The sequence below is a fragment of the Cyclopterus lumpus genome, chromosome 11 (assembly GCF_009769545.1).
Source record: "Cyclopterus lumpus isolate fCycLum1 chromosome 11, fCycLum1.pri, whole genome shotgun sequence".
NCBI lineage: Eukaryota > Metazoa > Chordata > Actinopteri > Perciformes > Cyclopteridae > Cyclopterus > Cyclopterus lumpus.
Window position 1 is genome coordinate 14,711,943 of NC_046976.1, and position 27,960 is coordinate 14,739,902.

A 27,960-nucleotide genomic window follows, 5' to 3' on the forward strand; every position below is an offset into this window, starting at 1 on the left:
TCTGATGTTTCTCCTGTCTGCTTCCTTTCAGTGCAAAATCGTATATCATTGTGTAGACGTTGCTATTTTGAGCATGGTACAATTTATCAGGTATGATGTAACAAGAGGAACCAAATGAGAAAACACGCTTGGTGGCTTTGTCTCTTTCTCTTGTCGCATATTAACAACATTGTAAACCAAACCATTTTTGACATAGTTCTGTGTTTGAATTTCCACATATTCATATTCTAAAGTGATATTGTGAACCCTTGGTTGCCTATTTGCTTCCTCTTATTGTAATTGTTGCATTTGTGTCGTAGGCATTTACAGTAACATGTGGGTGTGTCAGCATATCACTTGGAAGAAGACAGGTCTGAATGTCCCTCCCTCCTGTGGAATGTGTGGGTTTTCTATGAAGACATATGATCTATTTCCTACTGGGATTAGCTGCCCCGTGTTCATTTGGATTACTCTTTGTGTGCGTGTAAGGGCTGGGATCAGATAAATGTGATCCCATAGAGGATTTTTGTTTGTTTGTTAGTTTTGTTTTTAATTGGTTTGCTGACATCAGCAGGCCCAATACAGGTTTTCTTTTAAAAACTACATCCAGGAATTCCCCCTGCGTTGTATTCCTGTTCTGTTTTTATATTCATCAGACTTTCATTTTGAGTAAACTCGGAAGGAATGCCCAAATTTGTTGTCATCCATGTCAACCATCTCAGTAGTAACTACAAATTGAGGACACCACATGGTTAAATGCCTGGAAAGTACTCACTCTGGCTCACTTTGCATAATGCACACCAATTTCATATCATATAAAACACAATCACCTGTCTGGTTAGTGAAACTATTTTTCTTCCAACATTTTCCATTCCCTTGTCTGTTGCTGTTCCTCTTTCCTTTCTCTGCCATTGTCTCTTTCACTATTCTGTCTGTTCTAGAACCCCCACCCCCTCCGCAGGTCTGCTCTTGCTAAACAAGTCCAGCTTGAAACTGCCAGTGTGTGTGTGTGTGTGTGTGTGTGTGTGTGTGTGCGTGTGTGTGGGAATGAGGTTGTTTGTGTCTGCAAGTATCTGTGTGCGATGCTCCACCCACCTCTCCCATATCTGACACTTGAAGCAGGTTCCAGCTCAAAGCCGACTCCCTTCAAAATATCCAGGTGAGACCGAGTCAGTTAGCATCGACACCATGCCACAGGCAGGGAACCTCTCTATCACACTGCTTCCCTGTGTCTAAGGTAAGGGGCTCTGTGTTTATTTATAGGAAGTGTTAGATTAAGAATATACATGAAATGCAGATACATTTCAGTTTAATATCTGATGTATACCAGAAAGGGTTCAAGGGGACAAAACACTGTTGTTCATTCTGATCTTGTCTAAAAAAAAAAAAGGCGCAGCCTGGCGCGCACAAAAGAGTGAGATTTGTAAGGACAGCTGGAAGCTGTGTGAATAAAACTATACACGTCTTGCTTGAGCTTTACTCCGCCGGCTGATACTCTTTACCTTGGAAAGTGAACAAGGTCAAGTTGAAGGTATAAAGGCGAGATGTGAGAATGACAGGTAAAAGAAAGAAAATCTGAGCTGGGAAGAAGAAAGGCTCACAAGAGAACTTCAACCCCACCTTGTTAGCTGGGAGCATTGACTCATACAGACAATGTATACTCGGTGGATGAAAAAGTAACTAGCTCAACCTGTAGAGCCAGTAACAGGATATTTCACTGTGTCAGAGACGGTGGTTATGTACGAAATGGGCCAGGTAAAGCGGGAGATATGGAGATCTGCACTGAGGATGAAAGAGAATTTAAGGGTAAATTGAAACGGGGTATTTCCTAACTTGTAATACTTCACCTATTTCTGTGATGCAGGTACGCTGTCTTAGACTCTTATTGAAGCCACCAGAGCTGTATTTGCATCGCACTGAGAAGGAATAGTCGAATCAAATGCGTCAACCTGTCTTTCTCAGTTGGGAAAGCACGATACAGCAAAAGAGAAAGACAAACACGCAGCGAGATGGACGAGGGTGGCTGCTGTCGGCACGCAAGACAACATTGCAATCTAGAGCAAATAGGAAAACAAATTGTGGTCCAGCTTTGTCATCGCCCTGAGACAAGATATACTGATGTCTGTGAGGTTTTTCTTTTTTTTTATTATCTGGGGCTGAATGTCACCTCAAAGTTTGGGAATGCTTTAGTGTGTATCGTGTTTTAAATTGGGAGATATATCACACTGATAAATCACATGTTCTAATACCTCTGGCTGTATTCTCCACTTTAAAGGAAAGGGCAGATCAGTAGTGATAATAATTATAATAATAATAGAACATATATGGCTTTCAGTAGCCTATGTTCTGACTTCGAGGACATTCATTGATTCAAGTCTTTTCCTGCTGTGTAATTTAATAGTCAGGGCTTCTGGATGAGAGAGAAAATAGCAACTGATTTGACCGCTATATTCCAACAGTGATGCCAAAAAAGCAGAAGGAAAGCGTTTCAGAATTCAAACAGTTCGGATTAGATGAGACGGAATTGAAATGGAACAGTGGACAGCGAGGCTGTTATCCAACTTTTTCTTGGTGCACCGTGTAAATTGTGTAAGAGAAGCCTTTTTGTTTATTGTTCTGAAAATAAAATTCTCGAGAGAAATCGTAACCCCTTAACACTTTCATTTGATGTTGATTTTGCGGTCCTTGAAGACAAAAGCGGTAGTGTTTCCAAGCACCAGATACCCCATCTTACTTTACTGTAGCAGGGTCTGACAGTCTGCCCTGCTCAGTCCTGGTTCTGGTTCTCCCATGCCTTTCATTCCTTCAGTGGGCCTAGCAATACGGCCTGGGTCTCCAGCAGGAGAGCAGTAGTGACTGGCGGAACAGAGGCTGCTGCCAGGCGTGGGGGGCTGCAGGCTGAGGGTGGCAGTGAAGTCCCATCTGGGTCTGTCCACTGGTTGTGGACTGGTTGCTGGTCAAGGAAGGCTTGGAGTTTCTAGTGAAACTGCATGATTTTGCATTGAAACTGCATACATTTTGCATTGAATCCGACCTGGTGGTATCAATGACCGGCATTACGAATGACTCAATAGCTTATCTTCTCGCTAATGGTCTCGTTTGTATGTGGAGGTATTGTAGAAGCTCCTGAATTAAACAGACTTTCATAATCAGGTAAAAGTTGCTCACAGTAACTTTAAACACTCATTCTGCTCAATGCACACACACACCTATACGCAAACATCACTCCATTTACACACCGGTAAACAACAGAGACAAATGAGAGGATGGCACAAATGCGACCCAAGAAATCTGAAAGCACACAAAGACACAAATACACCTACACACAAAGAAACAAAGAACTGGCTATGCAGTTGATCCACAGCATCTCCTCTTTCAAGTCTTCCCACAATTAGACCATTACATCCACATGGTGATGTTTTAACTAAAATTCCCTTTCGGTCTCAGAGCACGGGTCCCGTGGTACGATCAAGGCAAGCTTAACTTTCTCCAAAGAAATGCTATCCCTGAACAGTCATTTGAAGAACCAAAGATGGCAATGGGCACTTGGGGTTACAGAGATGGCTTTGGTGGCCTGATCAGCCTCACTGTTCAAATAGCTGACTAATCGAGTTGAGAGTATATGTTAGTCTTTGCAGCGAAGGGAGGCTCCGATGATGACTCACCCACAGATGTATAATGAGACAGTGGTGAAAAGGCAGCTCATTCTAAATATGTATCCGGTATGACTGGGAATAATGTTTGTGAAAATTATGCCTGGTTGTTTTGTTGCCTCACAACTGATCGCCACTTCAAAATTGCTTTTTGGTTTGTGATTGTTTCCCCATCTTACACGGACGGGAATAGCTTTTTTGTGGTATCGCTATGATATAGTATTACAAATATATAGCCGTATCTACTACTAATCGTAAAGAGAGCTTTTCCCTTTCGTTTGCTTACTTTTTTCTTCATCTACTTTGTCTTTCTTCCTTAACTCAGGTTTAGATCATTAAGAACCTCATCCCACCAATCCCACCTGGTCTCCTGAGGGAGCTCTTTAATCTCCCTCAGCCTCCTCTGTCCTCCCCTCCACCTCTAAGGCAGCCATCATGAACTGGTCTGCTTTGGAGTCCCTCATCAGTGGGGTCAACAAGTACTCCACCGGGTTTGGCCGCGTGTGGCTCTCTATGGTCTTCGTCTTCCGGGTGATGGTGTTCGTGGTGGCGGCCCAGCGGGTGTGGGGCGACGAGAACAAGGACTTTGTGTGTAACACGGCCCAGCCGGGCTGCGTCAACGTGTGCTACGACTACATCTTCCCCATCTCCCACATCCGCCTGTGGGCCCTGCAGCTCATCTTCGTCACCTGTCCGTCGCTGATGGTGGTGGGGCACGTCAAGTATCGCGAGAAGAAGGACATGCAGTACACCACCTTACACAACGGCGCCCATCTGTATGCCCACCCCGGGAAGAAACGTGGGGGGCTGTGGTGGACGTACCTGGTAAGAACAGAGGATATACAAGTTTAGTCTTGCTGGAGATGTTACATGCTTTGCTCAAGACCGGATTTAGTCACTGTGGAAATGTCCAAAATAATAGTCATGGCTATGTATACAAGGCAGTAGAAAACGTTTTCATAATTGTAGATGTTGTGTTTTGTACTGATCGCAAGTCTTCTCTTGGCCCAATCAGAAACAAGTTTCACCATCCATCCAAATTGGACTGAAGCTGTAGGAGTTATGAGCTTGCAGTGTTTAAAATGTGTTGTCTTTTTATTGTAGATCCTGCATTAGGTCAATTGTCTTCCTCCTGTAATTATTAACCTCAGACCAGTAGCGACTGAAAAACCCCATCAATATTCTTTGAGGCAGGATAGACGTTTGCCTCGTTTATTTTGAACTTCCAGAGAAATGTGTCTCCCAGTCTAACCCTGATGCATCTTTTCATAGGTAAGTCTGATTTTCAAGGCAGGCTTCGACGCTGGCTTCCTCTACATCCTATACTACGTCTACGAAGGCTACGACATGCCCCGCCTGTCCAAGTGCTCCCTGACGCCGTGCCCCAATACGGTGGACTGCTACATATCACGTCCCACTGAGAAGAAGATCTTCACCATCTTCATGGTGGTCTCCTCTGCCTTCTGTATCCTAATGTGCATCTGCGAGATGGTTTACCTCATCTGCAAACGCATCCAGAAACTCATTAAGAGGAAGACCGAGGTAGAGAGGAGGCGGTTCGCCGAGAATCACGAGATGTCACCGCTGGCTGCTCCCAGGTCAGAGTTTCGGTCCAAGGCATCAATCAGAGTGGATCCTACGGCCTCAATCCAAAATCTCATCGAAGAACATATCCAAATTATGTACACAACAGGGTAGTGACCATGTTGAAAAACTGTGCAAAGTACTAAAGGGGCCACTGCAAGCAAATGCATTAATTAGACTCCACGAGGAACTGCTGCTCAACAACAGAGAGATATCCATCAATTCAAGGATTTCGGAGGCAGCGTTTTGTAAATATTATCATGTCTGCAGGAATGCACAACTTATGCATGCAAATTAAACCTTTAAAAAGGGAAAAGTTAAAGGGTTTATAATAGTTTATGGAAATGTGTGTGTGTGTGTGTGTGTGTGTGTGTGTGTGTGTGTGTGTGTGTGCGCGTGCGTGTGTGAATGTGTGTGTGAGAGAGAGAGTGAGAGAGAGCGAGAGAGAGAGACAGAGAGAGAGAGACAGAGAGAGAGAGAGACTGTATTTGAGGTTTTGTGTTTGTATTGTTGGCCAGTGGTCCACCATTTGTTTAAGCTGTTATATCAGGTGCATTTGTACTCTGTAAATGAAAGTATACAATATTGTAAGACCACAAGTAATGAAAATGCACTATTTAGAACCAACCCTTTCCCTGAGAATACACACTGCCCAGGCAGTACTTCCTTTAGGGGTGACGCAGTGGTCGTCAGAAAACACTTGAAAGGTTTTTGTTTTCAGACATGCAATGTAAAGCAAATGCTCTTTAATGTTAAAGAGGTACTTTGAGTCTGTTGGCATGTTGTGTTCTCAAGCTATTACATCTTAATTGTTAATTATTAAAGATATGATACATGTATGAACAAATCGAAAAAAATATACAAAAAGTTTTTTTTACCTACAAAATTGGTTACTCTTTGAAAGTGAAAGAATAAGAATAATAGAATATACTCCCGATAATTTTTTTGTTTTATTCATTGTTGTGATCTATAAAGCTGCTTCACTTTTAAAATATTCATTTGTATGTGTCCTCTGTTCTTTTTGAAAGACTTTTCAGAAGTATCATGTGAATCTAAACGCACTTACACATAGTTCCAAGTACAATTTACCGAAACATAGAAACAAGCATAAACACATAATGCATATACAAGTCAACAGAAATAGCTACATATGAAAACAGTAGTTGAATTCCTTTTATGTGTACACATACTTGGCCAGTAAATCTGATCCAAATTGTAATTTAGAGCTATATTATATTAAGAGTTTATGTCGGACTGTGAAGATAGAAGATTAAGCATTAAGATGTCCAGAGCATTGAATATTTATATTGAATATTTAATTGTTTTACTGTTTTCTATTTATTTTACTTTTTTTTATTATGTCTCCTCTTTTATTATGTTATTATGTCTCTTATGTAAATTGTATCCCTTTTGCTGCTGTAATCCTGTAAATGTCCCCACTGCGGGACTAATAACGGATAATCTTATATTATCTTATACAACATTGTATTGTATATTTGAAGTCAGAACTCAAACAGACTTCCAGTAAACCCAGTATACATTACATAACGACAGAGTGAGTGACTAACTCGATAAGTATCTGGTTCTATTCACGAGAGCGACGAGTGATTCATACTTTATTCGCTCCACCGTCATCACTTTTCCACTCTACCGTCCAATCAGGAGCAGGAGACGCGGGCGCGGTTGTGACAGACCCGGAAATGCACCAATAGCTGCCGACCCTGAGCCGGACGGCGCTGCATCTGTATCCGCCTTCACGGCTGCCTTGTTCAAGTCTGTCAGAAATGAGTTTCCACTACGGCCAGGTATCGAAATACTGCATTTTATGTTTTGTCTATGTTAATTACCACAACATGTGTGTATTGTTAAATAACTGTAATATCTATTGTAATAGCTTAATATGACGTAACTAATGTTTTAGGGCACAAAAAACCCGAGTGACGTCAACGTTAGCCATTCATTTGTTCGCGATAACTGTTTAGTAAACAATGTGAACTCTTGCCGCTGCTAGCTTGATATGACAATATGAACATGTGCATTCAGACCGCGCCGACATTGCTGCAGTTATAGTGGAAACAATATGTAAGTGAACGATAGCTGTTTCACTATATTACCTGGATTGTTTAGTTCGTGTGTTTCATCGTGGTTCTCTCAGCACAATACCGCTACAGCTTGTACTGTTACCTGAGTGGCGAAAGAAGTATTCAGTAAAGGTGACAATGTCTCTCAGTACAGGTACTAGTGCTGTATGGAAGATGTGTAAAGTTCAGAAGTAGGCTAGGAATGGGCCGCTCCAGAGTCTTCTAGTCTTTTCATAGGAGATATTAAACAGATCATTATTATTATTAATAATAATGATCTGTTTAATATATCCTATCAACGTTATTATTTATAATAATAATCTGTAAACGTCAATGAAACTTTGAATTGAGATATTATCTTAAAACTCTGTATCCCGGGTGCACTATAACAATGAATCGTATTGGATAAACTAATTACATATTTGTCTTTAAAAAAAAAAAAAAGAAATATGTATATATATTTACAAGAGTTACTTTAAGAAGCTCCATCTCGCCACACACAGCTGGTTTATTCCTTGTACTTGTCCCGCCCATCACTGTAGGGCTATCCGGGAGGAGGCCACCGACCACAAGCTGCTCAATACGGTGGGGCCAGTGGTCCTTACGGGCCGACACCCTCAGCTCCGTACGGAGGCGCACCCTCAGCTCCGTACGGAGGCGCACCGCATCAACAAGGGGGTCCGTATGCTGCTTATGGAGCTCCAGGTCAAGGAGGGCAGTATGGGCATGCACCAGGGGGCGCCCCCGCCGGGCATTATGCGGGTTACGGGGGACAGCCTCATGGAGGACATTACGGACACCATGCTCCTGCAGGTAACTATGAGCTGGGACTGGAGAGGCTTCTGGGGCCACCACTGCATGTGTGAGTCAAACAGACATATTCAGGACATGAGCAGACTGCAGATGGGCTCTTATTCCCCTGTCTTCGTTGTCTCTCACTCCTTTTCTCTCTCTCCCTCCCTCTCTGATGGGATGATGGATAGGAAATGATTTACGTTGCCAGAAAGTCATGTAGTTCAGTTTGTGCCCCTCAGCAGGATTACGCGGCTGGAGTGATGACTCCGGTAATTCTGAGTGAGGCCTAAACAGAGTAAGAGACAGATGGGCAAAGAGTGTGTTCTGTGGGTGTGTGTATGTGTGTGATTACACTGTTTCCTGTCGCATCTCACCCTAAGTCAGAACCAGAAAGCCTTAGTTGCTATCACTCCCCACAGGGGCAGAATCCTTCAGGGTCTGGCCTTCAGTGTCACCTGTCCCAGGCTCCACATTCATTTTCCTGACAATCAGCCCTGCCTCCACTCCTCCCCTAGTCTCATGACATATTTTCTAATCCATGTACTCGGGTAATGGCTTCTTGCCCCGACACTATCTCCGTCTTACTGAGGGACTTTTCCTCAACACTTGACCCTGAGGCTATCTTTTCTTTTCTTTTCACAACATGTCCCTTATGAAACACTGAGCATGTTTAACTAAGGTAGGGAAGGATACACTGGTACAGTTGGGTAACTAACTACCAGTCTAATAAATTGCGCCCCAAATTAAGTTGTTTTTCCTTTGAATCCCCGGAAGATTATAAAGTATTTTAATGAGATGAAGGAGATAGTTGAATTATTATATATTATTTAGGTTGTCGCAAACCAGAATTTAAAACTCCATGAAATGTTATTGTTTGTATAAGCTCACACTACTGTAATGTTACTTTTCCCCCCTAACTTCACACATTCCTCCTGCATATGTCAATACTACCGCATGTATTATTTACTTTGTTGGAGGGGTTTCGTGAGGCATATCATCCCATGTTAAAGTCAATAAACACCCTGCTGTTTACCAAATCAGAGGCTTCCAAACTCCAAAGCTAAAAGATTGCACAGTCAAGCACAGATGTATTATTTTGTATGATCAAGTCGCAGCTAGAGAGCCGGCTCAGTTTCAACTGTCAGACAGTAGACGTGTGTTCCTTCATCTCTTAGGAGATAAATAGTTGTTTTGCATCGGAACGAGGCAGCCGCTTCTTTTTCTTTGCTCTTTTACCATCCCCACCCCTGCCACACACACACACACACACACACACACACACACACACACACACACACACAAACAATAATAACTGGTAACAAAAAACATAATGATGGGAAAGATATATTGATAGCGGGAAAACAACAAGAGCACGCTGAGAAAACAATCTTCTATTGATGGGCATCTTCAAAGTCATTCTGGGCCACCACGTCTCTCATTACCGTCCCTACTCTGATTCTGTCTCTCTGCAGGTAACATCCCTCCTGGTGTGAACCAAGAGGCGTTCCAGTGGTTCCACACTGTTGACACGGACCGCAGTGGCTTCATCAACCTAAAGGAGCTGAAGCAGGCCCTCGTCAACTCCAACTGGTCTGCTTTTAATGACGAGACCTGCCTCATGATGATCAGTAAGTCGTACCGTCGCAGCCAAGTGACAGTGTCTAAAAAAGTTATTTAGGAAAAATTAATAGATAAAGGAGCGGAGGTAAGTAGGCTAGTTTTCTTAGTGTGCGGCCCTCTGGAGTTCACACATTTCTCAACACATTTCTTGGAGAAGTTTAGGCAGCCAAGAGTTGTCGGCCTAAAAGTGACGCGTTCGTCTTGGCACCTGTTAGTTGTCAGGCAGTGACTAATATGCTTCATCGTCATAACGAGAATTGTGTGACTCCCGTGTCCTGCTTTTAAATAACACAAGGAAAGTATTCATGATGACGGTCAAAGGGCTCGCTTGATGCATGCTCAAAATGCTTTTGAAAGAGGAATGGAAGTGTAACTGAAGAAAGCCGTCTCGAGTGTCTTTCGGCTAAACGCCCTGTGCTTTGTATTTTCCTACAGACATGTTTGACAAGACGCGGTCCGGTCGAATGGACATTTTTGGCTTCTCAGCCCTGTGGGACTTCATGCAGCGGTGGAGAGCTCTCTTTCAGCAATATGACAGAGACCGCTCCGGCTGTATCAGCGGCGCGGAGTTACACCAAGGTAGCCCCGTGTGTGTGTGTGTGTGTGTGTGTGTGAGACAATTGTTTTCTTTTAATCTCACACCAGGATTGTTTTAATAATTAAGCCTGACAATAAAAAATTTAAAAAAACTTTCAGCAGAGAACAACAATGAACTCCCATCCTGTCTGTCTGCCCTCTAGCCCTCGCTCAGATGGGCTACAACCTGAGTCAACAGTTTTCCGAGACGCTGGTGCGACGCTTCACCGTGCTCGGCGGGCGACCCGGCATCCAGCTGGACCGCTTCATCCAGGTGTGCACCCAGCTCCAGAGCATGACGCAGGTCTTCAGAGAGAAAGACACGACCATGACGGGCAACATCCGCCTTAACTATGAGGATTTCATCTCCGGGGCCATCACCAGGCTCATGTGAGCCTCGGTCCACCGGCAAGCCCCTCTGCACTGTGGATTCATCGTATCATTCCATGTTCAGGTCCTATTTTGCTGGGTTTTTCAATGCTCTGCCATAAGTGCCTCCACCTGTATGTGTACAGTATATCAGCCAGAACACATCATTCCGTGGCTTGTTGCTGTAAGGAAGTAAAGCATGACATCACAAAGTTCATTGGCTGTTAAAAAGGCAGCTAAAGCTTTTACTGGACGGCTTGACTTTCACCAGGCGCAAGTGTGAAAGTGATCGTTTCAAAGGTGACTGATGCCATAGAGCCCCAGATATATTTCTACCATAAACTGCAAAAGAGGCGTTGTTTGATAAACTGAATGTTGACCCGACAACATCCATACCCGATGAATTTTCTCATTTGCTCATTCCTGTGCCATTAAGATGACATCGGGAATATTCAGCAGGGTGTTTCCATGCAATGGTTGCACATTGTATTGAACATTGCTTTATATTGTGTTGTGCATAATTAGCCAAAATCAAGCCATTTTTTTCCTAATATTTGGATTCTTCTTCTCTGACATTCAGTGGGGTGTTGCGAGTGAGTAGAACAAAAAAATGTATTATAGCTTTCTGCTACACTGCACTCCTTTAAGCCAATATCAACCATAACTAATAATACAAAATTATCTGTGGTGAAAAAAAGACCCAAAGGTATAACAAATTGTCCTTATTATGTTTTCTGCTTCCCCATCAATGAAATGGATCTTCAGTGTTTGTTGGGCCAGTACTCTAAGAGATAAAACACTCCACCGAGGTGGTCTGAAATTCCATAACATCATGGTTCTTAATGCCAAAACTAATAAATGCTTTTCTATCACGTTTTGATGTAATGTATTCATATTCTTTTTCACACAAATGAAAAAAAATACAGTTCCTACACTTTTAAGAAGCTGCATACTGTAGTGTTTAATCCGGATCAAAAGGGAAAGTATTGTGTCAATGCAGTAGTAAACACTTTACTGTCAGCATGACAAATATGGCACATTTCTATTTTGTATGGTCCTTAATGGAGGTAAATCACTTTTAAAGTGCAGTTGTAAACGGCAGTCACGGCCAGTTGAAATCAAGACCCTACCCGTGACCTCTGCCCTCAAAACATCCCAAATTAGACATTAATTTCTCCTTTGTCGGGCAGATCGGCCGCACAAAAGAGCAAAAGCGCCTCTGTCTTCCCCTTCCAATACCTGGCGCTTCTTTCCCTCACCATCTGTTACTCTGCTTCATCACTGTCTGTGTCAAGAGTCCTCCTGCTCCTCCTTGTCTCTTTCCAAATCAGAGGCAATCCATCAAACTCTCTTGTGCATCTTTTTAGGTCATATCTCACATCCGTCTGGTCCTTGCCCCTCGGCCTCCATCTTAATCTAAGGCTAAATTTAGCTGTCTGTGTCACAATCTCCCTGCCGTTTGACACATCACCTGAACGTGAACGTGGTTAAGTATCTGGACCGCTGTCAAACTATTGAGTTCGGGGACTTACAAGCGTGACCGAAGGCGCACCACGCTTGAAGGTTTCAGCCCACAGAGAGCGTTGCGGCAGCCGTTTCTTCTGGCTTATGTGATTCAGCAGTGATTTAACCCTAAATCCTGATTGTCATTTCCTGTGTAATGAGGGAATATCCCACCACTGACCATGCGTGACATCTGTAATTACCTTGGGCTTCAGTTAGTGAGGATGCTGCGCTCCACTCTTGTCAGCCCCAGTTTGTTATTTGGAGTAATAAAATGGTTGCATGTTATACATGAAACTCTTGGCTATAGTGCAGCTCTAAATCTCATTTACTAATAAGCAGAAACTGATGAAATAATCCTGGCGCTGCTAATGTTGCTGGTAAAGCAGAACTGGCACAAGTAATGTTGTTTTTACCCGCAGGGGATGAGCGAAATTTCACTTTATCTGAAAAGACTTATCAAATGCCAGTTTTGGCAACTGTAAGATGGACAGCAGAGAGGGAGGAACTGCTTAAATGAATCATTGTTGATGCGTGAAGCATAATCACCCACACAGAATCCCGTTAATCACAATAATTTCAGCAGTCCTTAGAAGTAATGACAACATAAAAACTTTCTCCTTCTGCACAAATGACCAAATGAGTGGGAACCGGTCATCCATGGGTCCGAACTCATTGTCGCTCCACGACGGGCTGCATTCCAATCGCTGTAGATCAGCCCTGTGCCCTGTACACTGCCTAGCATAGTTTTGTGGGACACTTTTGGGCCTGCGAGCTGAAATATCAGTGTAATCGATCATATGGAGCCTTACAAAGAACATTTACTGATTCATTTACACAGAAACTGCAGTAGCATATTTTCTCCCCCCCCCCCTGATAGTCAATGCTGCGATTTATGGTTTTCTCGCTGGGCGGCTGAAACCATCAACTTCTCTGCATCCTTCATAAGCAGTTAAAGTATACAAAAGCAAAACTCCTCAAACAGTTTTAGCCTCTAAAAGTGTCGGTCGTCACATGTCAAACTAAAAGAAAACTATCATGTCACTTGAGGGGTTTGTCACCCAAGAGGGGGTGTTCACGCCTTGTTTGCGTATGACACAATACTGCTGACAGATCTGTCAGCCTTTCATGAGAAATCCTTGAGAGGAGGATTTTTGTCATTTTTATGGCTTCCAGGAAGGGAAAAAATTATGCGGCACAGCTCCCTTAGAGTGTACATACATAAAGCACACAGGGTTCTGTAATTATTAAGCATGTATTAGGTCTAATGCTTAATGGGACATTACTTGAATACAATGTAATGTATTGTTGGGAGGAAATTATTGTTTCAGTTGTAAAAGGATGCATTACTTTATAAACGTTATAATACTGTTTTAATCACATATTATGTACCCCTATTAGTGGATCACTGCTTGACTGCTAGTTTCAACTCATTGTATAGATCTTAAATTGAATTTATGTATTTGATATTGTTGTATATAAAGTGTAGCCTAGTCTTGAACAATGTATATGTGCCAACTCCCAACAGTACCAGTAGTAGAAGCACATTTAATTGATTCCCTTTGTGTGTCCTCAAACAAAGAACGTAAAATACATGTATCGGCCTTCCTCGTCTCAACGTAGTGTACTAGTATCACCACTAAGGGGCGCTAAAACACCGAGGAAAAAAAACCGTTGCAGCAAAGCGAGGCTCGTGAGCCAATGAAACTTAACCAGGAAGGTTACCGCTCGCGACACGGATATTGCGTATGTCCCCTGCGCCAACGTGCACACGATAAAGGTGAGTGGAGACAAACTATTGCCATGATCAAAATAACACAGAGACAAACACCACGCGCACTGGTTTCTAGCACAGGCGGCTGGTACAGGGTTTAGCTTCAGAAGGCCTTTCACCGGATTGTAACGTCACGTGGCACTTATAGCGTTATTTATCGTTAACTCGCTGCGAGGTAGCCGGTTACAAACCGATTCATAGTATGACTTTCACGCAGTAACTCGACATGTATCGATGGACCTCACAAAATAAACAACAATTACACATATAACGTTATGCATATTTTTAAGACGCTGTGACGAGTTCGTCTAAGGTTATTGGTTTGGCCAAACTCCATTTAAAATGTTACCATGTCATTTTGAATTTCTCCGTTACGAGTAAACCGTACGTTACGGCTTTGGGTAAAGAGTATTGTCCGTTCTGAAGCGAGCATAACCACTTATCACTTCGGGTGGGCAGCGACGCACAATCACAATTATTTATAATGTAACGTGAAGTTGTAAACGTGTAATGATGTGAGTAACCTTGCTAGCTAGTAACATTCACGTTGACGTAGCCAGCCGGGCTAACGTTATGCTGGCGTTGCCATCAAGCGGAGGGTTTAATTTCATCTGTTTACGTTCAATAAACTGTCGTAAACCATATTCAGACGTAAAACATTGTGACCTGTTGAGCTAGTTGTGTGTTGGAGCTAAAACGAGATGAGGAGGACAGATGGGCCTCCGTTCCTGACGTCCTACGTGTGGCATGATCAACTGGTTAAAGTTGCCCAACACAAAGTATACATGCATGTGTGGATACAGTGAGAGGTTAATTATTGTTATGTCTAATGAAGAGTGTTTGATTGATGTGACTAGCTTTGGATTGATTATTTAAAACGTGAAGAAAATAAAAACCTTATCACTTTGAAACACTAAGTCATATAGTAATACTTTCATGTTGGTCTGCCATGAGTTCAGTTACATGTTGGCAATAGTAGCTACATAAATGCTCTTTGATGCATGAATAGCTCTTAATTTACCCCTCATATGATATAACATTTATCATTTATTATTATTTTTTTGTATCCTCATGCAGCACCCGGACGCCAAAGAGCAGCGAGGTCATGTGGCCTCTCTTTTGGATGGCGGCACGGACCTACGGCCCTTACGTCACCTTCCCTGTGGCCTTTGTAGTGGGAGCAGTGGGCTACCACCTGGAGTGGTTTATCAGGGGGACCCCTAAACCCCGAGAGGTGAAGAGCATCCTGGAGCTGAGGGAGGACAGGAAGCTGGAAGAACAAGAGGGTATGGACAGCACCCAGGTGCTTAGCCTGAAAGAGAAACTGGAGTTCACGCCGAGAGCCGCTCTGAACCGGAACCGACCTGAGAAGAGCTAACCCGTGTTGCTGTGAGAGACATGTACTTACCGGTACTAGTGCATTGGGTGACACGGAAGGCAAAAACACCTATTCTTCCCATTTACCTCAGCCACACGTCCTCACTCATGCGTCATCTCGCCTGTGTACATATCTGCTACATTTTAGATGTCACAGGGTAATTTAAAAAGTAACACATTTGGTCTTTTATTGAGTCAAACACTCCTTATATGTGATTGTTTGACCTTCTCCTTGATGTCACATGAGCCGGTTCATGCAATGATCAATAACTAAATTAACATACTATGATTAAAACTCCGAAAACGTTGAGCCTCGGGGTGTCCAAGCTTTGAACAGATGACAGGGTTTGGTGGGAATCTGTTTTATGTACAGTTGTGTTATTACACGCATGTTATTGTGTCTCTGCTGTTAAATCACACACAAATAATGCAGGAGATGTCAAAGATGCAAATAATGTTCAAGTTCCAAGCCTGTCAAAAAGTTGGTCCTTTTAATCAAATCGGTATGTATTTTTTGTTTACAAAGGACTGATTGTGAACATAAAAGCGAAAGAAGAGAGGAGAGACGGGTCTTTGTTGTAGTTCTTTTTTTATCTCATGTAACCGTTTGATGGTATGTGACAAAATAAGCCAACAATGTGGGAGGTCTTTCAGGATGTTTAAGCTGCTTAAAGTCCTATTGTCTGGAAAATCTACACACAGCTTTCATTTTAGAAAGTCTGGATGGTTTTGCACATCACTCATTCTAATTATGTGTTGACCGAAGAAGATAAAAACTGATGAATAAAGGTATGTGTGTTTATTGAAAGTGCTACAGATTTCAAAGAGTTGTTTACATTTTTTTTTTTTTATGTTCGTCACTTTAGGTCCGAACAAATATCTGATCCCACTTTGGTTATGAAACAATACTGCTGCCAAGGACAAAGTCAGAGGAAGGAAATAATGACTGCTTATTCCGCTTCAAGAAGGCAATTATTTTCGAAGGGAATGCGCTAGATAGATACAGCAATGGATTCTGCCATGGCTATAAGTATGTAATAAGTTCTGAGAATCTGGCTGAAAATGTATTTGCAGCTGTTGTCAGAGAAACAAGTCCTTAATTAAGCCCAAACCTCCGGAAGTACACGCTGATTCATAGATAGCTCAAGAGGGGGATTTCCGGGTGAGCCATGATCAAAAAGTCGATTTCAGATGAAAGGGTCCTTTTTTCCCTCAGATGTGATGATTTTAGATAAGTGGTTATTGAGAAATCCTCAAAACTTCCGAGGTAACGATCATAGTTTAATATTCACTATAAAATACACCAAATGAAATGGATACTCTTAAAAATAGAACCAACCCTAAAATAAAAAAAGGTACATTTGACTGTAGAAAGGCCGCTCCAACCACAACATGAATTTCAACTGATGTTATGACGGGGAACATTTAAAGTTTACATTGGAATACGTTTTATAAACGTATATATCATTTGACTAAGGTTTTTTGCAAGATACTTTCACTCGTAACTGTATGACAACAATAACGACAATGCAACACTTCCTGCCGTCCAAATCGCACAATTTTAGTTTTTACTGAAACCTCAGGCACTTCTCCGACATCACCTGGTAAATGGTTGAGTGTGAGCGGCTGCGAGAGCTTGAAGTGGTATGAATACAAATGGGACATTACTTTACCTTGATGATATTTATAATTGTGTTCCTTTTATTTGACATTTTTTACTGCTTGGTATGAAAGTCCTGCAGACTCTTACCTCGCCAGATGAGACGTAACTGCCAAACAATCTATTTATTTGATTTTTAAAAAATTGGTTGATTAATAAACCAGGTGAGTAATATAGCCAATGCATTTCTCTAATTTCATGTATTTTGTAATCCTCAAAGTAAATATTTCCGTGTAAATTTAGTACGGCTGAATACCCATGTGCTGTCCTCTTTGTTTACTTTTTTCTTTTACGCCTCCGGGCTTCATGTCCTTTGTATCTATTGCCCCACTGCATGCTGGGAGTCCACATAGCAAACAATGCTAATAATGGTAGTTCAACTCTCAGCCGATCATATGAATGCTGATCATGGTCCCAACTCTTCTCTAAGATGAACCAATCATCAGTTTAACTGCGTTCAAACCACCCGGTTAGCTGGATGAGACTGAACAGGGTCATGTTGGCCTGATGACAGCGATTGGTTAACCCATGTGTGGAGAACAGGGCCTATCTCAGTCAACCGGTCAGTGGATGAACATGATGGTGTAACTATTCATTTTGAAATGCATTGTAATCTCCAAAGAGCTGTACAACACTATGGATGGTTTAAAAAATTTAAAAAAACATTCCTTTTGGTACATGCAAGTGCATAACAACATAAGGCTAAAACTCACTTTATCCTTTTAAGGTCAGTTTTCTTCTCTTTATCTCACAATCCAGCAGTAACGTCACAGATTTATAAAGTAGTCCAACAAAAATAATGATTCACTGTGTTTTTTTCCCTATGTGATGTTTAAAAATACGCTATGCTTTTTTTGAATAATATAGTGTTTGAAGGAATATATAGGAAGACTGCCACTCAACAGTCAGTACTTTACTGATGTTGCCTGTACCCGACATGAGCTTTGATCCTCGTGTGTAGGCAGAAAGTGGGAAAAGGTTTCCACATATTCAATCTAGAAAACCTTTATTATACTCATTATTAAAACACGAGGGGTGCTGTTGTCAGGCAACAAAGACTTTAATAAGAATCCGCCGTCGATTGAAGACGGAGAAGTAACTTGCGTCGTAAAAAAACGCTACGAAACGAGAAAACTTTATGAAGCTTTTTAAATCCGACATGTGGTAGCTCACAAAGCACTTAGAAGGAACTCTAATAATTCTTTTGTTGAAACTTTTACTCCAGTCTTTACTACGTTAAATAAAGAAACCTAAAGGCCTGTCGCTCCGCACCCCAAGAGCTCTCTTAATGGACGGTAACCTTTCCAGAGTGCCAGGATAAGTTCCGCCTCGTTACCCTGCCAGCTAGTGAAATGGGGAAAGATTATGAGGCCCAGATACATTGGCACTGGAGTGGTGAGCGCTGTGCTATCGGCAGTCATCAGCTCGTATTCCCCTCTTAGGTTTGCTATCAATGGAATGACTCGCTCCATTCTGCTTGTGCATGTTCAGAGAGTCAATTACTTCAAGCTGCATGGTGGGAAGTTTCCATTTGAAACTAGTGAGGATGGAGTTGACAAGGAATTTGGTGTGTTTAGGTGTGTGTGTGTGTGTGTGTGTGTGTCCCCGTCTGGGAACAATCAGAGGACAGGTCGGCCGTATAACAATGGCCCACAACTGCACAGTACTGTGGGAACCGAGCACCGAGGCTCCTGGGAAGGGAGGAGGATGTTGGAGGTGCTCCATTGTTCTTGATGGATGATGGGGATGATGGGGATAATGGGTGCGGGTGATGCTGGCTGTTCCTTCTTTTTTTTTAAGGAGGTCCAATCCAACATCCTGAGTGGACAGACCGGAGACGGTGTTCCCTTTGCTGCATGAACAATAGAGTTGTCTGCCTGCTGGAAGGGCACCACGTTCTCTATTAAACAACCCACCCAACACACACACACACACACACACACACACACACACACACACACACAGAATCCAGGAATCCAGGTATTGCTGTATATCAAACGAATACACAGACAAGAAGCTGAGCATAAATATGTAAAGTGGCCAAGGTAAACATATTTTAATATATTTGCAAAACTTCTCTGATAGCCTACAACTAAACCGGTTGACATTAGATATTTTTGAGTGGTGTTTTAGTGGCGTTTTCTTTGTAAATAATACTTTGGTGTTGATGTTAAATATTGATTTATTGACTTCTGAGAGTTCTGCCACTGGCCGGCCCACATAAACCCCCCACTCAAGGCCACTTTCCTGTTCCCACAAACAAAAAGAAAGACCAGCCTTGGACAGAAACAATGTATTCTGTGCCATAAAAGCACTCCCATGATGTGTGCCACGTTGTGCCACGTTGGGTTCTGTCTTCAGCTGGAGAGGAACTGCTTGAGGGAGCTAAAACTAAAACTCTTGGACGTGGACACATAGAACAGCCTGTAACACGGACACTGAAAGCTCCAGGCAAACACAACGGTTTGAGGAAAAATAGTTTCAATTTCATTTTTGTAATCTCAAAACTTTTCTTCATGTTCATTTACAATTGTTGATGAAGAGAAACCTGAGAAACGTGTCTTTGCTTTTTTGTTATTATACACTGTTTTAAGCATTTATAAACATATAATAATGACAAATACTTGCCAGATTTTGGAAGTTACATTTCCCCTGAAAAAAAGAGCAACATAACTTACACAAAGGACATTTTCTATGCCAATTATTGATTAAAAAAAAAGACAAAAAGTACCAGGCGGCCTGTCATTACAGATGTGTTTCTGGCCTTTATTCACTCTACTTTGAGCTGTTTTGGTCTCTGCCGATTCTTACTTGCTTATTAACTTGCTCCACGCTCCATAAGATCCAATGTTGTTATTTGTTGAACAGGTAACATATAGTTGGTTTAGCAGAGCACATCCACTGAAAACAGCTGGAATTGACGAGAGCAGTGAGAGTTAACCAAAACGGTAAAGTTGTGAGACGTAAAAACACCAAAACAAGCTGAAAGACGCTAAAGCTCTCCATAGAGCTGAGGAGACTCTCTCTCTATAGCTATAAATAGTACCAGCCCTCTTGATTGACTCCGGCCACACACTTTGCTCATTTCCCTCATCCTTCACTGGCCTTTGATGGGGCGTCCGTGACATTAGAAAAACAAAACACGGGGAGCTACGGACAAAACAATGCAACAATGCCCACCGCAGTCCAATTGTCAGGGGGAACAATCCCAAACGACTAATCCCTGGGGCGAAGCAATACCGAAACAGGAAACACCCACTTCCTATGCAGAGTTTAAATTTAGGAATTGCTGAAAGCATTTTTGGTTTTGTTTTGTCGAGTAGCACAAATGCCCAAATTCAGGACTGGGTGCTTGGACGTGACATTCTTATGGATACGACGACAGCAGTGTGTCGGTAGTGGGTGTATGTACATTCAGTGAAACAAAGGGAGTTGGCACACACACCGCTGTATGCCTTCCACACGCACAACCACACACACACACACACACAACAATTCCCTTGTTTATATATGTGTGTGTGTATGTGTGTGTGTGCGTGTGTACGTGTGAAAGTAAAAGTTTTATGACGAGAGGTCAAGCTGGTCATTCCTATCTTCTTTACTGTATGCTTGTATGTGTGAGTGCCTTCTCTGTCTGTTCAGGATATTTCCTCAAATACGCAGGGCTCTGATAGTAAAGCTGGCAGAAACTATGACAACCAAGTAACTCATTTTAGGCAGACCTGGCACATGGGTGGGCCCCCCCGAAGGCGACCAGAGCCTGGTACACAGCATTACTGTAAGCTCTTCCCTCAAGGAGAGTTGCCTCTGAGCATAACAGTTGGCACAGGAACTGCTGGAGCCCTGAAGCTACTTCACAGCACTTTGAACTGCTTCACGGTCTAAAAGCGTGTGTGTGTGTGTGCGTGTGAGTGAGTGAGTGTGTGTGTGTGTGTGTGTGTGTGTACACATATTCACCTCACTCAGCGCCATGTGGATTCACCAGCAGAACGAGGAAATGCATCAGCAGTGACTTCAACAATGTCAGGAAACGGCAGCTGATCCCAGAGGACGCATGTACGGCCGTTAAGGATGACCTGTCGCACAGATTGGGGTCTTCTCAGCTAATGATTATTTTATTAACCCAGCTGTGCACAAACAAATAATCTCCATTGTGGCGTTTTTTTATTTTTTATTGGAAGATCCTCTGAAAGCAATGTGTCTGATTTGATTGCCCCCGAGTTTGGGAAATAGTCTCGATGTGAATATTAGGTAATCAAGCCGATGAATGTGGAAATATTTCACTCATGTCCTGACAGAGGAACACGTCGCCAAAAAACATCACTTTCACGTGCAATGTTCAGGGGCAATTTATCTGACGGGTAGGCATCGACTGTACAGAAGAGAGAGAGAAAAAAAAAGCCTGTTGGAGCAGCAAATAACCTGCAATGTTGTTTTCATCTTGGAGGGTTATCTGTGCTCCGCTGAACCGGAGGCGAGAGTTTGCTCTGTGTGAAAGAACAGAGCGGGGCGTTGAGCTTCTCCGGCTTCATCGGCTATAAGGAAGATGGATGGAAAAGGGAGCTCCGCTGTTCCGCCGCTGGCTTCGGGTTGGCAGCGGAGGGCCCGATATGGGTCGCCCCCGTGCAAATCTGTTCCGTGACCCCCTTCCCTTGGCTTTCTTGTGAAAGCACACACACGTGAACAATCGCACGGACACGTGCACATAAACGCACCCACCCGCTTGCACTGAGATAACAAGACTGCAAACGGGAATGCCAGCCAAGTTCTCGTGAACAGACATTGAACTGGGCAGCTATTTGGATTGTTCTCTCAACAGTGTCTGCCAATGCATCCCTGACACACAGAGAGAGTGAGAGGAACGCCCACAATAAATTAAAAAAAACACATTCCACAGGACAGAGAAGCTGTTTTCTTATTTTTTATTGCCTTGTGTAATTTCTTTTTTGCTTGTTGCAGTTCTTGTTTGGCCTCGCATAGTTCAAGCGGTTTGTTTTATGAGAATCTGTCTCACTTGAATTTCCCATAAACCACCCCCTTACCTGCTATAGATAACCACTTATCGTCATGGAGACCGTTTGGTGAATTGCTGGAAATGTGTGCCGTATTGCAGATGCCGCAGCTGCAGCTTAAAAGACATATGACTGCATTCACTCGGAGCTTGGGCAAACACTTTTGTTAAAGGATTTTATCAATTGCTCTCCACGAAAACAGCATTAACAGGCAGGACCCCCCTAGGGGATAGTAAAGAGATCCAGCATAAAGTGCTTTTCCACCTTGTATGAACTTTTACTGGCATATAATTGATGCCTTTTTTCCCTGTGCAGCCAGCTACGGATTGGAAAATAGCCATTAAATTAAAGTTATTTCCCTCAATTTTTCCCCTCAGGGGTTATGCTCATGATAGCCTTTAAATCTGATCCACTTCTCCATACCTCTATTTTTCTGTTATTGCCAAAGAGCTTTCCCTTGAGTGATTCAGTGCCTCTGTATTGTGACAGTATTTGGAGAGAGGTTGAACACAGAAGTTGGACAGAGAAGCAATACACACTTCAGAGACACTTTCCTCACACAGAAATGGAAAATAAATTAAACCATTCTGTCCAAAAGAGATTCACTTGTATGGAACGTAGTCTCTGTAGCATCTCTGGTAAAATGTTATGTGTGATGTGATGTATTAAAACGATGCCGTCATTTTACAACGTCCTCATTCACTTATACTTTAAACCTTTATTTTCCACAAAAAAATAAATATTAACACAGGTATTTCTTCATAATACATTAAACATTAAATACAGTTTTCACATAATTAGTCATTTCATTTAATTAGGTTCGCACATTTCTGTACCACTTTCAGTCCATCCAGTGCGCATTCACAAATCCATCTTTTGAGTTCTCTCTCAAGCTCTCGGGAAAAGTTTCATTTTCAGACTTGAGGCATATCAGTCCTCCATTATTGAGCTCTCGTGAACTAGTATGCGGTGGTCCTCTCTCTCCCTCCCTCGTTCCTCATTGCTAAATGACTATGGTTAGCGGCAATGATTAGTCATCTACAATCCCAGAATTCCCCTGGTTTGGCTCTCCTTCTCTTCAGCCATGTCTTCCCCAGTCCCCAACTCGAGTGACCAAAACTTACTGGGTGAAAGGGGAAGGCACATCGTGTGTGTGCATGCATGCATGTCTGCGTCCACACAGCCATTATGCTCCTGGGAGCAGAGCAGGATCCAAAGACCAGTACATTCCAGTGTGGATGGAGCCATGGGAGAAAGTGAAGGGGGGGAGGGGTCAAAGAACTCAAGCGGTTACAGTGCAAATCTCAGGGGAATATGCTTAAATATGTCTCTACTGCATGCCCCTCCCATACTCACAAAGTATCCCGAGGCCCACCGCAGACCCCCCACTGCACTCTTCTTTTCCACTGCTATGAAGGCATCTTATGACTGTATTCTTTGGTCATTGTGTAGTCTCATTTGCTTTGCCTGGGGAGTGTTCTCAAAATGGTTCAATTCAAAGAGGTCCATTTATCTGGTGAATCTCTGGTTTTCTCCTTGCCTTTGAGGCAATCGAGTTCACAGTGCAATAGTTGTTCTTCTTTTCTCCCTTGTTTGAGCTCTCATTGCGCACTACTGATGGTCGAGGGTCATGTGCAGGATAATATTGATTAAAATAAAATCTGGAAGACCCCCGGATAAAAAAACGCCTGCAGCTTTTATGGTCATGAGCAACGATTCGCCACATCTGACCGCATCATACATAATGCTTCTGCTTTGAGTGTGCTTTATGGGCACTTCTAGTGTTCTTCACAGTGTGCTGTGCGTGCGCCTTATAATGGACTCTCTGGGAACGCGGCGTCTTCATGGCCCCCATGCAGTTCACGTAACTGGGAAGCAGGTCACTCCCCGCCTCCCCGGGTCCCCAGTTCACCTCAATGGCCAGATTCCCGTAGCTCTCACAGGGGTTTGGGAAGCACGTAGCCTCGTCCAGCATGGGGGGGCTGACATGGCCCCCTGCTTTGTAAGACTTGGACGAATCCGTCTGAAGTTTGCGAGCCTCCTCTCCAGCCGGGGCCTGCTCTGACCGAGGTAAGTAGTCGTGATGCTGGGTACGATAGTATTTCTGCAGCCGATGGGAGACGGCAAGCTGAAGGAGCTCGGCGAGGTTGAGGAGCAGGGAGATGGCAGCGATCACCTGAGTGTAGATGGTGAAGATCGTCTTCTCCGTGGGTCGAGAGACAAAGCAGTCCACGGTGTGAGGACAAGGGGACCATGTGCACTCAAACTTCGCTGCGATGAAGAAGCCATCGTAAAGGAACCACAGCCCTAGGATGAAGCCAACCTCCAGGAGGACTTTGGACAGGATGCTGAATGTATACGCACACAGCAACCTCCCTTTCAGTTTAGGAGCGTCAGGTGGGACCTTCTCAGCTCGTCGACCTTTCCCAACGCCCCCTTGTTTCTCTTTCTCTTGTGCATTGTCCTTTTCTATTGCTCTCCCTCCCCTTTTACCTCCGCCAGCACATTTCTCTGCCTCCTCCTCCTCTTTTTCCTTGTCCTTGCCAGCCATTACAGCTACATATCCAAAGTAGAAGATGGTCGGCGTGGAGACGAAGATGACTTGGAGGACAAAGTAGCGAAAGTGGGAGATGGGGAAGGCTTTGTCGTAGCACACAGCAGTGCAGCCGGGTTGCCGCGTGTTGCAGACAAAGTCTGCTTGCTCGTCATCCCAGGCCGATTCAGCGGCTGTTCCCAGTACGAGCATGCGAAACAGGAAGAGCACGGTAAGCCAGACACGGCCAATGCCTGTCGAATACTCCTGGCCCTCCTCGAGCAGGTGCTCCAGGTAGGACCAGTCAGCTCTGGACATCCTCTGCTCCTAACAGGACAGACGTGGGGAGAATGAGAAAATGTTTGAGATACATATTTCAGAATAAGCTCACCTTTTTGATGGCACGCAGAAACGTTGTTAAAAGAACTTGTTTTTTAGAACATTACAGAGGATGCTGAATGAGGAGAGGTCGTTTTAAGTTCCTGTTTAAAGTCTTTCCCATCTGTTCAAATTGTGACAAGGTGCCGAGTTTAGTTGTGGTTGTTATGCAGATCGTATTTCAGATTGGCTTGAATGTGCCACCTAACACCTAATTGATATATTTTATTTCCACGACTAAATTCTCAAAGGTTTTCATCACTGCATAGCTAAAGCATACATGTTTAATTATTTCTACAAGCGGCAAATGAGCTACATTTCTCCAGCACTTTTCAGTATAATGGTGTCTTTATTACTCGGGAACATGTGTATCTGGCTGCCTATTAATTGTTATTAGTTCTTCCATGAGCTCACACTGTTGTTAGGGTGGGCTCCAACTCCTCATCACCAAGATGTGAAAAACAAGGCCTCCTTACACTAAAATGAACTAAAACAAAAACACATGGCCCTAAACTTAACATTTAATATGAAAGGAAAGAGTGTGAGTTTTCACAGTCAAACTGGAGTCAACGAGTTAAAGAAAATCCACTCTCTTTAACATTACACGGTGTTATTATATGCAAACATTTATGAATCAATTAAAGCTTAGCTTAATAAAATCATACTGGGACCGATTTCATAAAAGCATTGTGCACGCACACACACACACAAATACACACACACATCTGAACAAACATCCTGTGTGTGTGTGAGTTGAGCTGCTGTGACAGTTGTCTATTTGTTTAGACTATTTTTGTTTATTTGTTATTTCTTCCCCTGCTGAGAAAAGAAAACAGTCCTAATCGTGTAAATACAAACTTTCCGACAGGATGAGACAAGATAATGGACGGTCAGGGATTCTGGTCTGATAACCGGACTGATTGACCTCTGAGGCCATTGTCTTGAGTATCACTGTTATCTCTACCAAACATACCACAGCATACACAGATGTAATACACACAATGAGACTTTATACTAAGTATGTCACAGCATAAAATACCATAAAAGAAACCCTTCGCTCAACAGCCACTTCAAGTCACAGGACTATTGATGAGTCTACGTTTAACGTCATTTCTAGCCTTATTAATGTTTATAAACCATATAAAATAAAACAAAAATACAAATAGGCAGGCGAATTAAATAAATAATCCAAGTTATTTATTTAGTTGTATAAATTATTTATGCGGAATTACTTGTAGAATACAATAGAGATTCAGAAATCGATCTTGTAATTCCGTGAAGACACAAGGTGATAAAAAGAAATAATACAAAAAGTAGAATTACCTACCAAAAGTGAATAAAAAACAATGTTATAGTCCTTGAACGCCCCTTGTAGAATTGTTATTCTGGTTCTTAAGGGGAATAAAAAACACGTTGATAACTAAGAACTACAGGGACACATGATTACCGTCTTACACAATATGATATGTGAATCTTATCACATGAACAATCCTAATCTGCTGTGGCTCCTTACCTTTCCCTCTCGTGAAGCGGGCCTTGTCTCCTCGTTGGTGCGCAGGTCTCAGGACTCAGTGTACTTTTAACGCCTCACTCCGCTCCCTGCTGCCGCGATCCGCAGCTCCGGTCGCTTTGCGTTTCCCTTCTTTAAAAAGCATCGATGTCATCGGAAAAAGTGGGGAGAAGTTTCCCATGCCCGTTTAGTTGGCCGTCCCTCAGGAACCTCGTGCAGGAAATGGGATGGACTCAAAAGTTTGGGTTTTAACTTTTCTTTAAGGACCTCCCGTTTGCATCAATTACACGGAAGGGGTCGCCTGACTGAGGCCGAGGAGGTAGGAACGGACAGCACACTTGAAAGATTGAGGGTGGTGTTGCAACGCAAAAACAACAACAACACACTCATAATTACAGCACCATGATAAGAACCGAGTAATATCTCGTTTTTGTTCTTACCCAGAAAGTAATCCAGCCTCCTATTAGCCTCCATAAACATGAGTATTTATCAGGCTGCTTCTAATGCTGTCTCTATCTTTTGCCCCTGTTTTTGTTTTAGAGAAGAATATCTTTGATCCGTTTGCTAACCCGGCCATCTGACTTCCTTTTAGACTGGTGTAATTCTCCATGCCGCCACGCAGCGGCGCCAGTCACCTTGTTTATGACGCCTGCGGAGCCGCATGCGCGCGCCTCAAACCTCCAACTCCTTGGGTTTACACGTCATTTGCGTGATTTGATGAAGTTACACAAAACGCTTGCAGCTCACTATAATCATAGTTGTGATATTGCATCCTGCAAACTCGAAAAACTATACTTTGGAATACTTGTCTTCAATAAAATGGTCTTCTTTACAATGTGAACATTCGGATGAATCAGCGTAAAGCATACATGTACTCGTGTGCCACACTTGAGCCACTTACTAATCTGAGTATTGCCATGTTCTGCTCCGTTTGATAGTTGCATTTAGTTTCCTTTTAGATGAAGATGTGGCCACATGTGCTCAAATCCATGTTGCCACATATGCAGCACAGATCCTCCCAACGTGTGACATGCTGACGCTTTGTCAGACCCCTTAGGCTCTGAACAAGTGGTTCATGTTGTGAATTCAAACAAAAGAACACTTAGTGATGTTTAGAAAGAAACATCATGGTTGGCGTGAAATACCTATAAACTATGTTCAAAGTAAACAACGTAGCATGAACATCACTAATGTGACGTTTAAATAACTCAACACTGGTCTTCTGGTTGAAAGGCCTCGTGTTGGTTTTACTGTGTTTATACGTCATCACAACAGTCCCTGAGCTTTTTCTCTGAGCGTCTATTAATGAGGCTGATGGGTTTACATTATACTTACTTTAATGCTTGATGGGTCTCATATAGGTGCTAAAAGGTGCTTTGTGCTTCGGTATCAGACTCCGAGGAGCAGCGTCAGTAAGGGCTCTCTACTCTGATGCAAACAGAGATCTCACCGTGTGTTTGTGCTTATTGGAAACTCCACCCTGTCCAGTTTTTTTTTTTAGTCACGGCCCTTAGAGCCGACTGGCTGTGCACAGGCTTTATTTACAGACATGTGGC

At 42.9% G+C, this 27,960-nt stretch overlaps 4 protein-coding genes across 4 annotated transcripts; 3 read left to right on the forward strand and 1 right to left on the reverse strand.

Annotated features, from left to right (window-relative positions):
* Nucleotides 1-1,113: 1,113 nt before the first annotated feature.
* cx30.9 (connexin 30.9) lies at nucleotides 1,114-5,515 on the forward strand. The gene is made up of 3 exons (XM_034545330.1): nucleotides 1,114-1,216; nucleotides 3,958-4,457; nucleotides 4,905-5,515. Exons 2-3 carry the CDS (start codon nucleotides 4,068-4,070, stop codon nucleotides 5,328-5,330), a joined length of 816 nt encoding a protein of 271 aa, XP_034401221.1. The 5' UTR covers nucleotides 1,114-1,216; nucleotides 3,958-4,067; the 3' UTR covers nucleotides 5,331-5,515.
* Nucleotides 5,516-6,911: 1,396 nt separating this feature from the next.
* pef1 (penta-EF-hand domain containing 1) lies at nucleotides 6,912-11,531 on the forward strand. Its single transcript, XM_034545329.1, has 5 exons — nucleotides 6,912-7,021; nucleotides 7,840-8,110; nucleotides 9,565-9,720; nucleotides 10,148-10,291; nucleotides 10,453-11,531. The coding sequence occupies exons 1-5, from the start codon at nucleotides 7,001-7,003 to the stop codon at nucleotides 10,680-10,682; spliced, it is 822 nt and encodes a 273-aa protein (XP_034401220.1). The 5' UTR covers nucleotides 6,912-7,000; the 3' UTR covers nucleotides 10,683-11,531.
* Nucleotides 11,532-13,867: 2,336 nt separating this feature from the next.
* On the forward strand, nucleotides 13,868-16,099 carry smim12 (small integral membrane protein 12). Its single transcript, XM_034546099.1, has 2 exons — nucleotides 13,868-13,940; nucleotides 15,012-16,099. The coding sequence occupies exon 2, from the start codon at nucleotides 15,040-15,042 to the stop codon at nucleotides 15,310-15,312; it is 273 nt and encodes a 90-aa protein (XP_034401990.1). The 5' UTR covers nucleotides 13,868-13,940; nucleotides 15,012-15,039; the 3' UTR covers nucleotides 15,313-16,099.
* A 6,584-nt stretch (nucleotides 16,100-22,683) lies between these two features.
* On the reverse strand, nucleotides 22,684-26,657 carry cx39.4 (connexin 39.4). The gene is made up of 2 exons (XM_034545113.1): nucleotides 26,408-26,657; nucleotides 22,684-24,843 (listed from the first exon to the last, which is right to left on the reverse strand). The coding sequence occupies exon 2, from the start codon at nucleotides 24,832-24,834 to the stop codon at nucleotides 23,719-23,721; it is 1,116 nt and encodes a 371-aa protein (XP_034401004.1). The 5' UTR covers nucleotides 24,835-24,843; nucleotides 26,408-26,657; the 3' UTR covers nucleotides 22,684-23,718.
* Between the last annotated feature and the right edge of the window lie 1,303 nt (nucleotides 26,658-27,960).

What these genes read in the sequence shown, in the direction of transcription:
- smim12 (XM_034546099.1), top strand. Translation starts at nt 15,040, where the DNA reads ATGTGGCCTCTCTTTTGGATGGCGGCACGGACCTACGGCCCTTACGTC.
- cx39.4 (XM_034545113.1), bottom strand. Translation starts at nt 24,834, where the DNA reads ATGTCCAGAGCTGACTGGTCCTACCTGGAGCACCTGCTCGAGGAGGGC.
- cx30.9 (XM_034545330.1), top strand. Translation starts at nt 4,068, where the DNA reads ATGAACTGGTCTGCTTTGGAGTCCCTCATCAGTGGGGTCAACAAGTAC. An exon ending in GGCTGTGGTGGACGTACCTG is followed by an intron (nt 4,458 to 4,904) that starts GTAAGAACAGAG and finishes ATCTTTTCATAG; the next exon opens with GTAAGTCTGATTTTCAAGGC.
- pef1 (XM_034545329.1), top strand. Translation starts at nt 7,001, where the DNA reads ATGAGTTTCCACTACGGCCAG. An exon ending in TGAGTTTCCACTACGGCCAG is followed by an intron (nt 7,022 to 7,839) that starts GTATCGAAATAC and finishes CCATCACTGTAG; the next exon opens with GGCTATCCGGGAGGAGGCCA. An exon ending in CGGCGCGGAGTTACACCAAG is followed by an intron (nt 10,292 to 10,452) that starts GTAGCCCCGTGT and finishes TCTGCCCTCTAG; the next exon opens with CCCTCGCTCAGATGGGCTAC.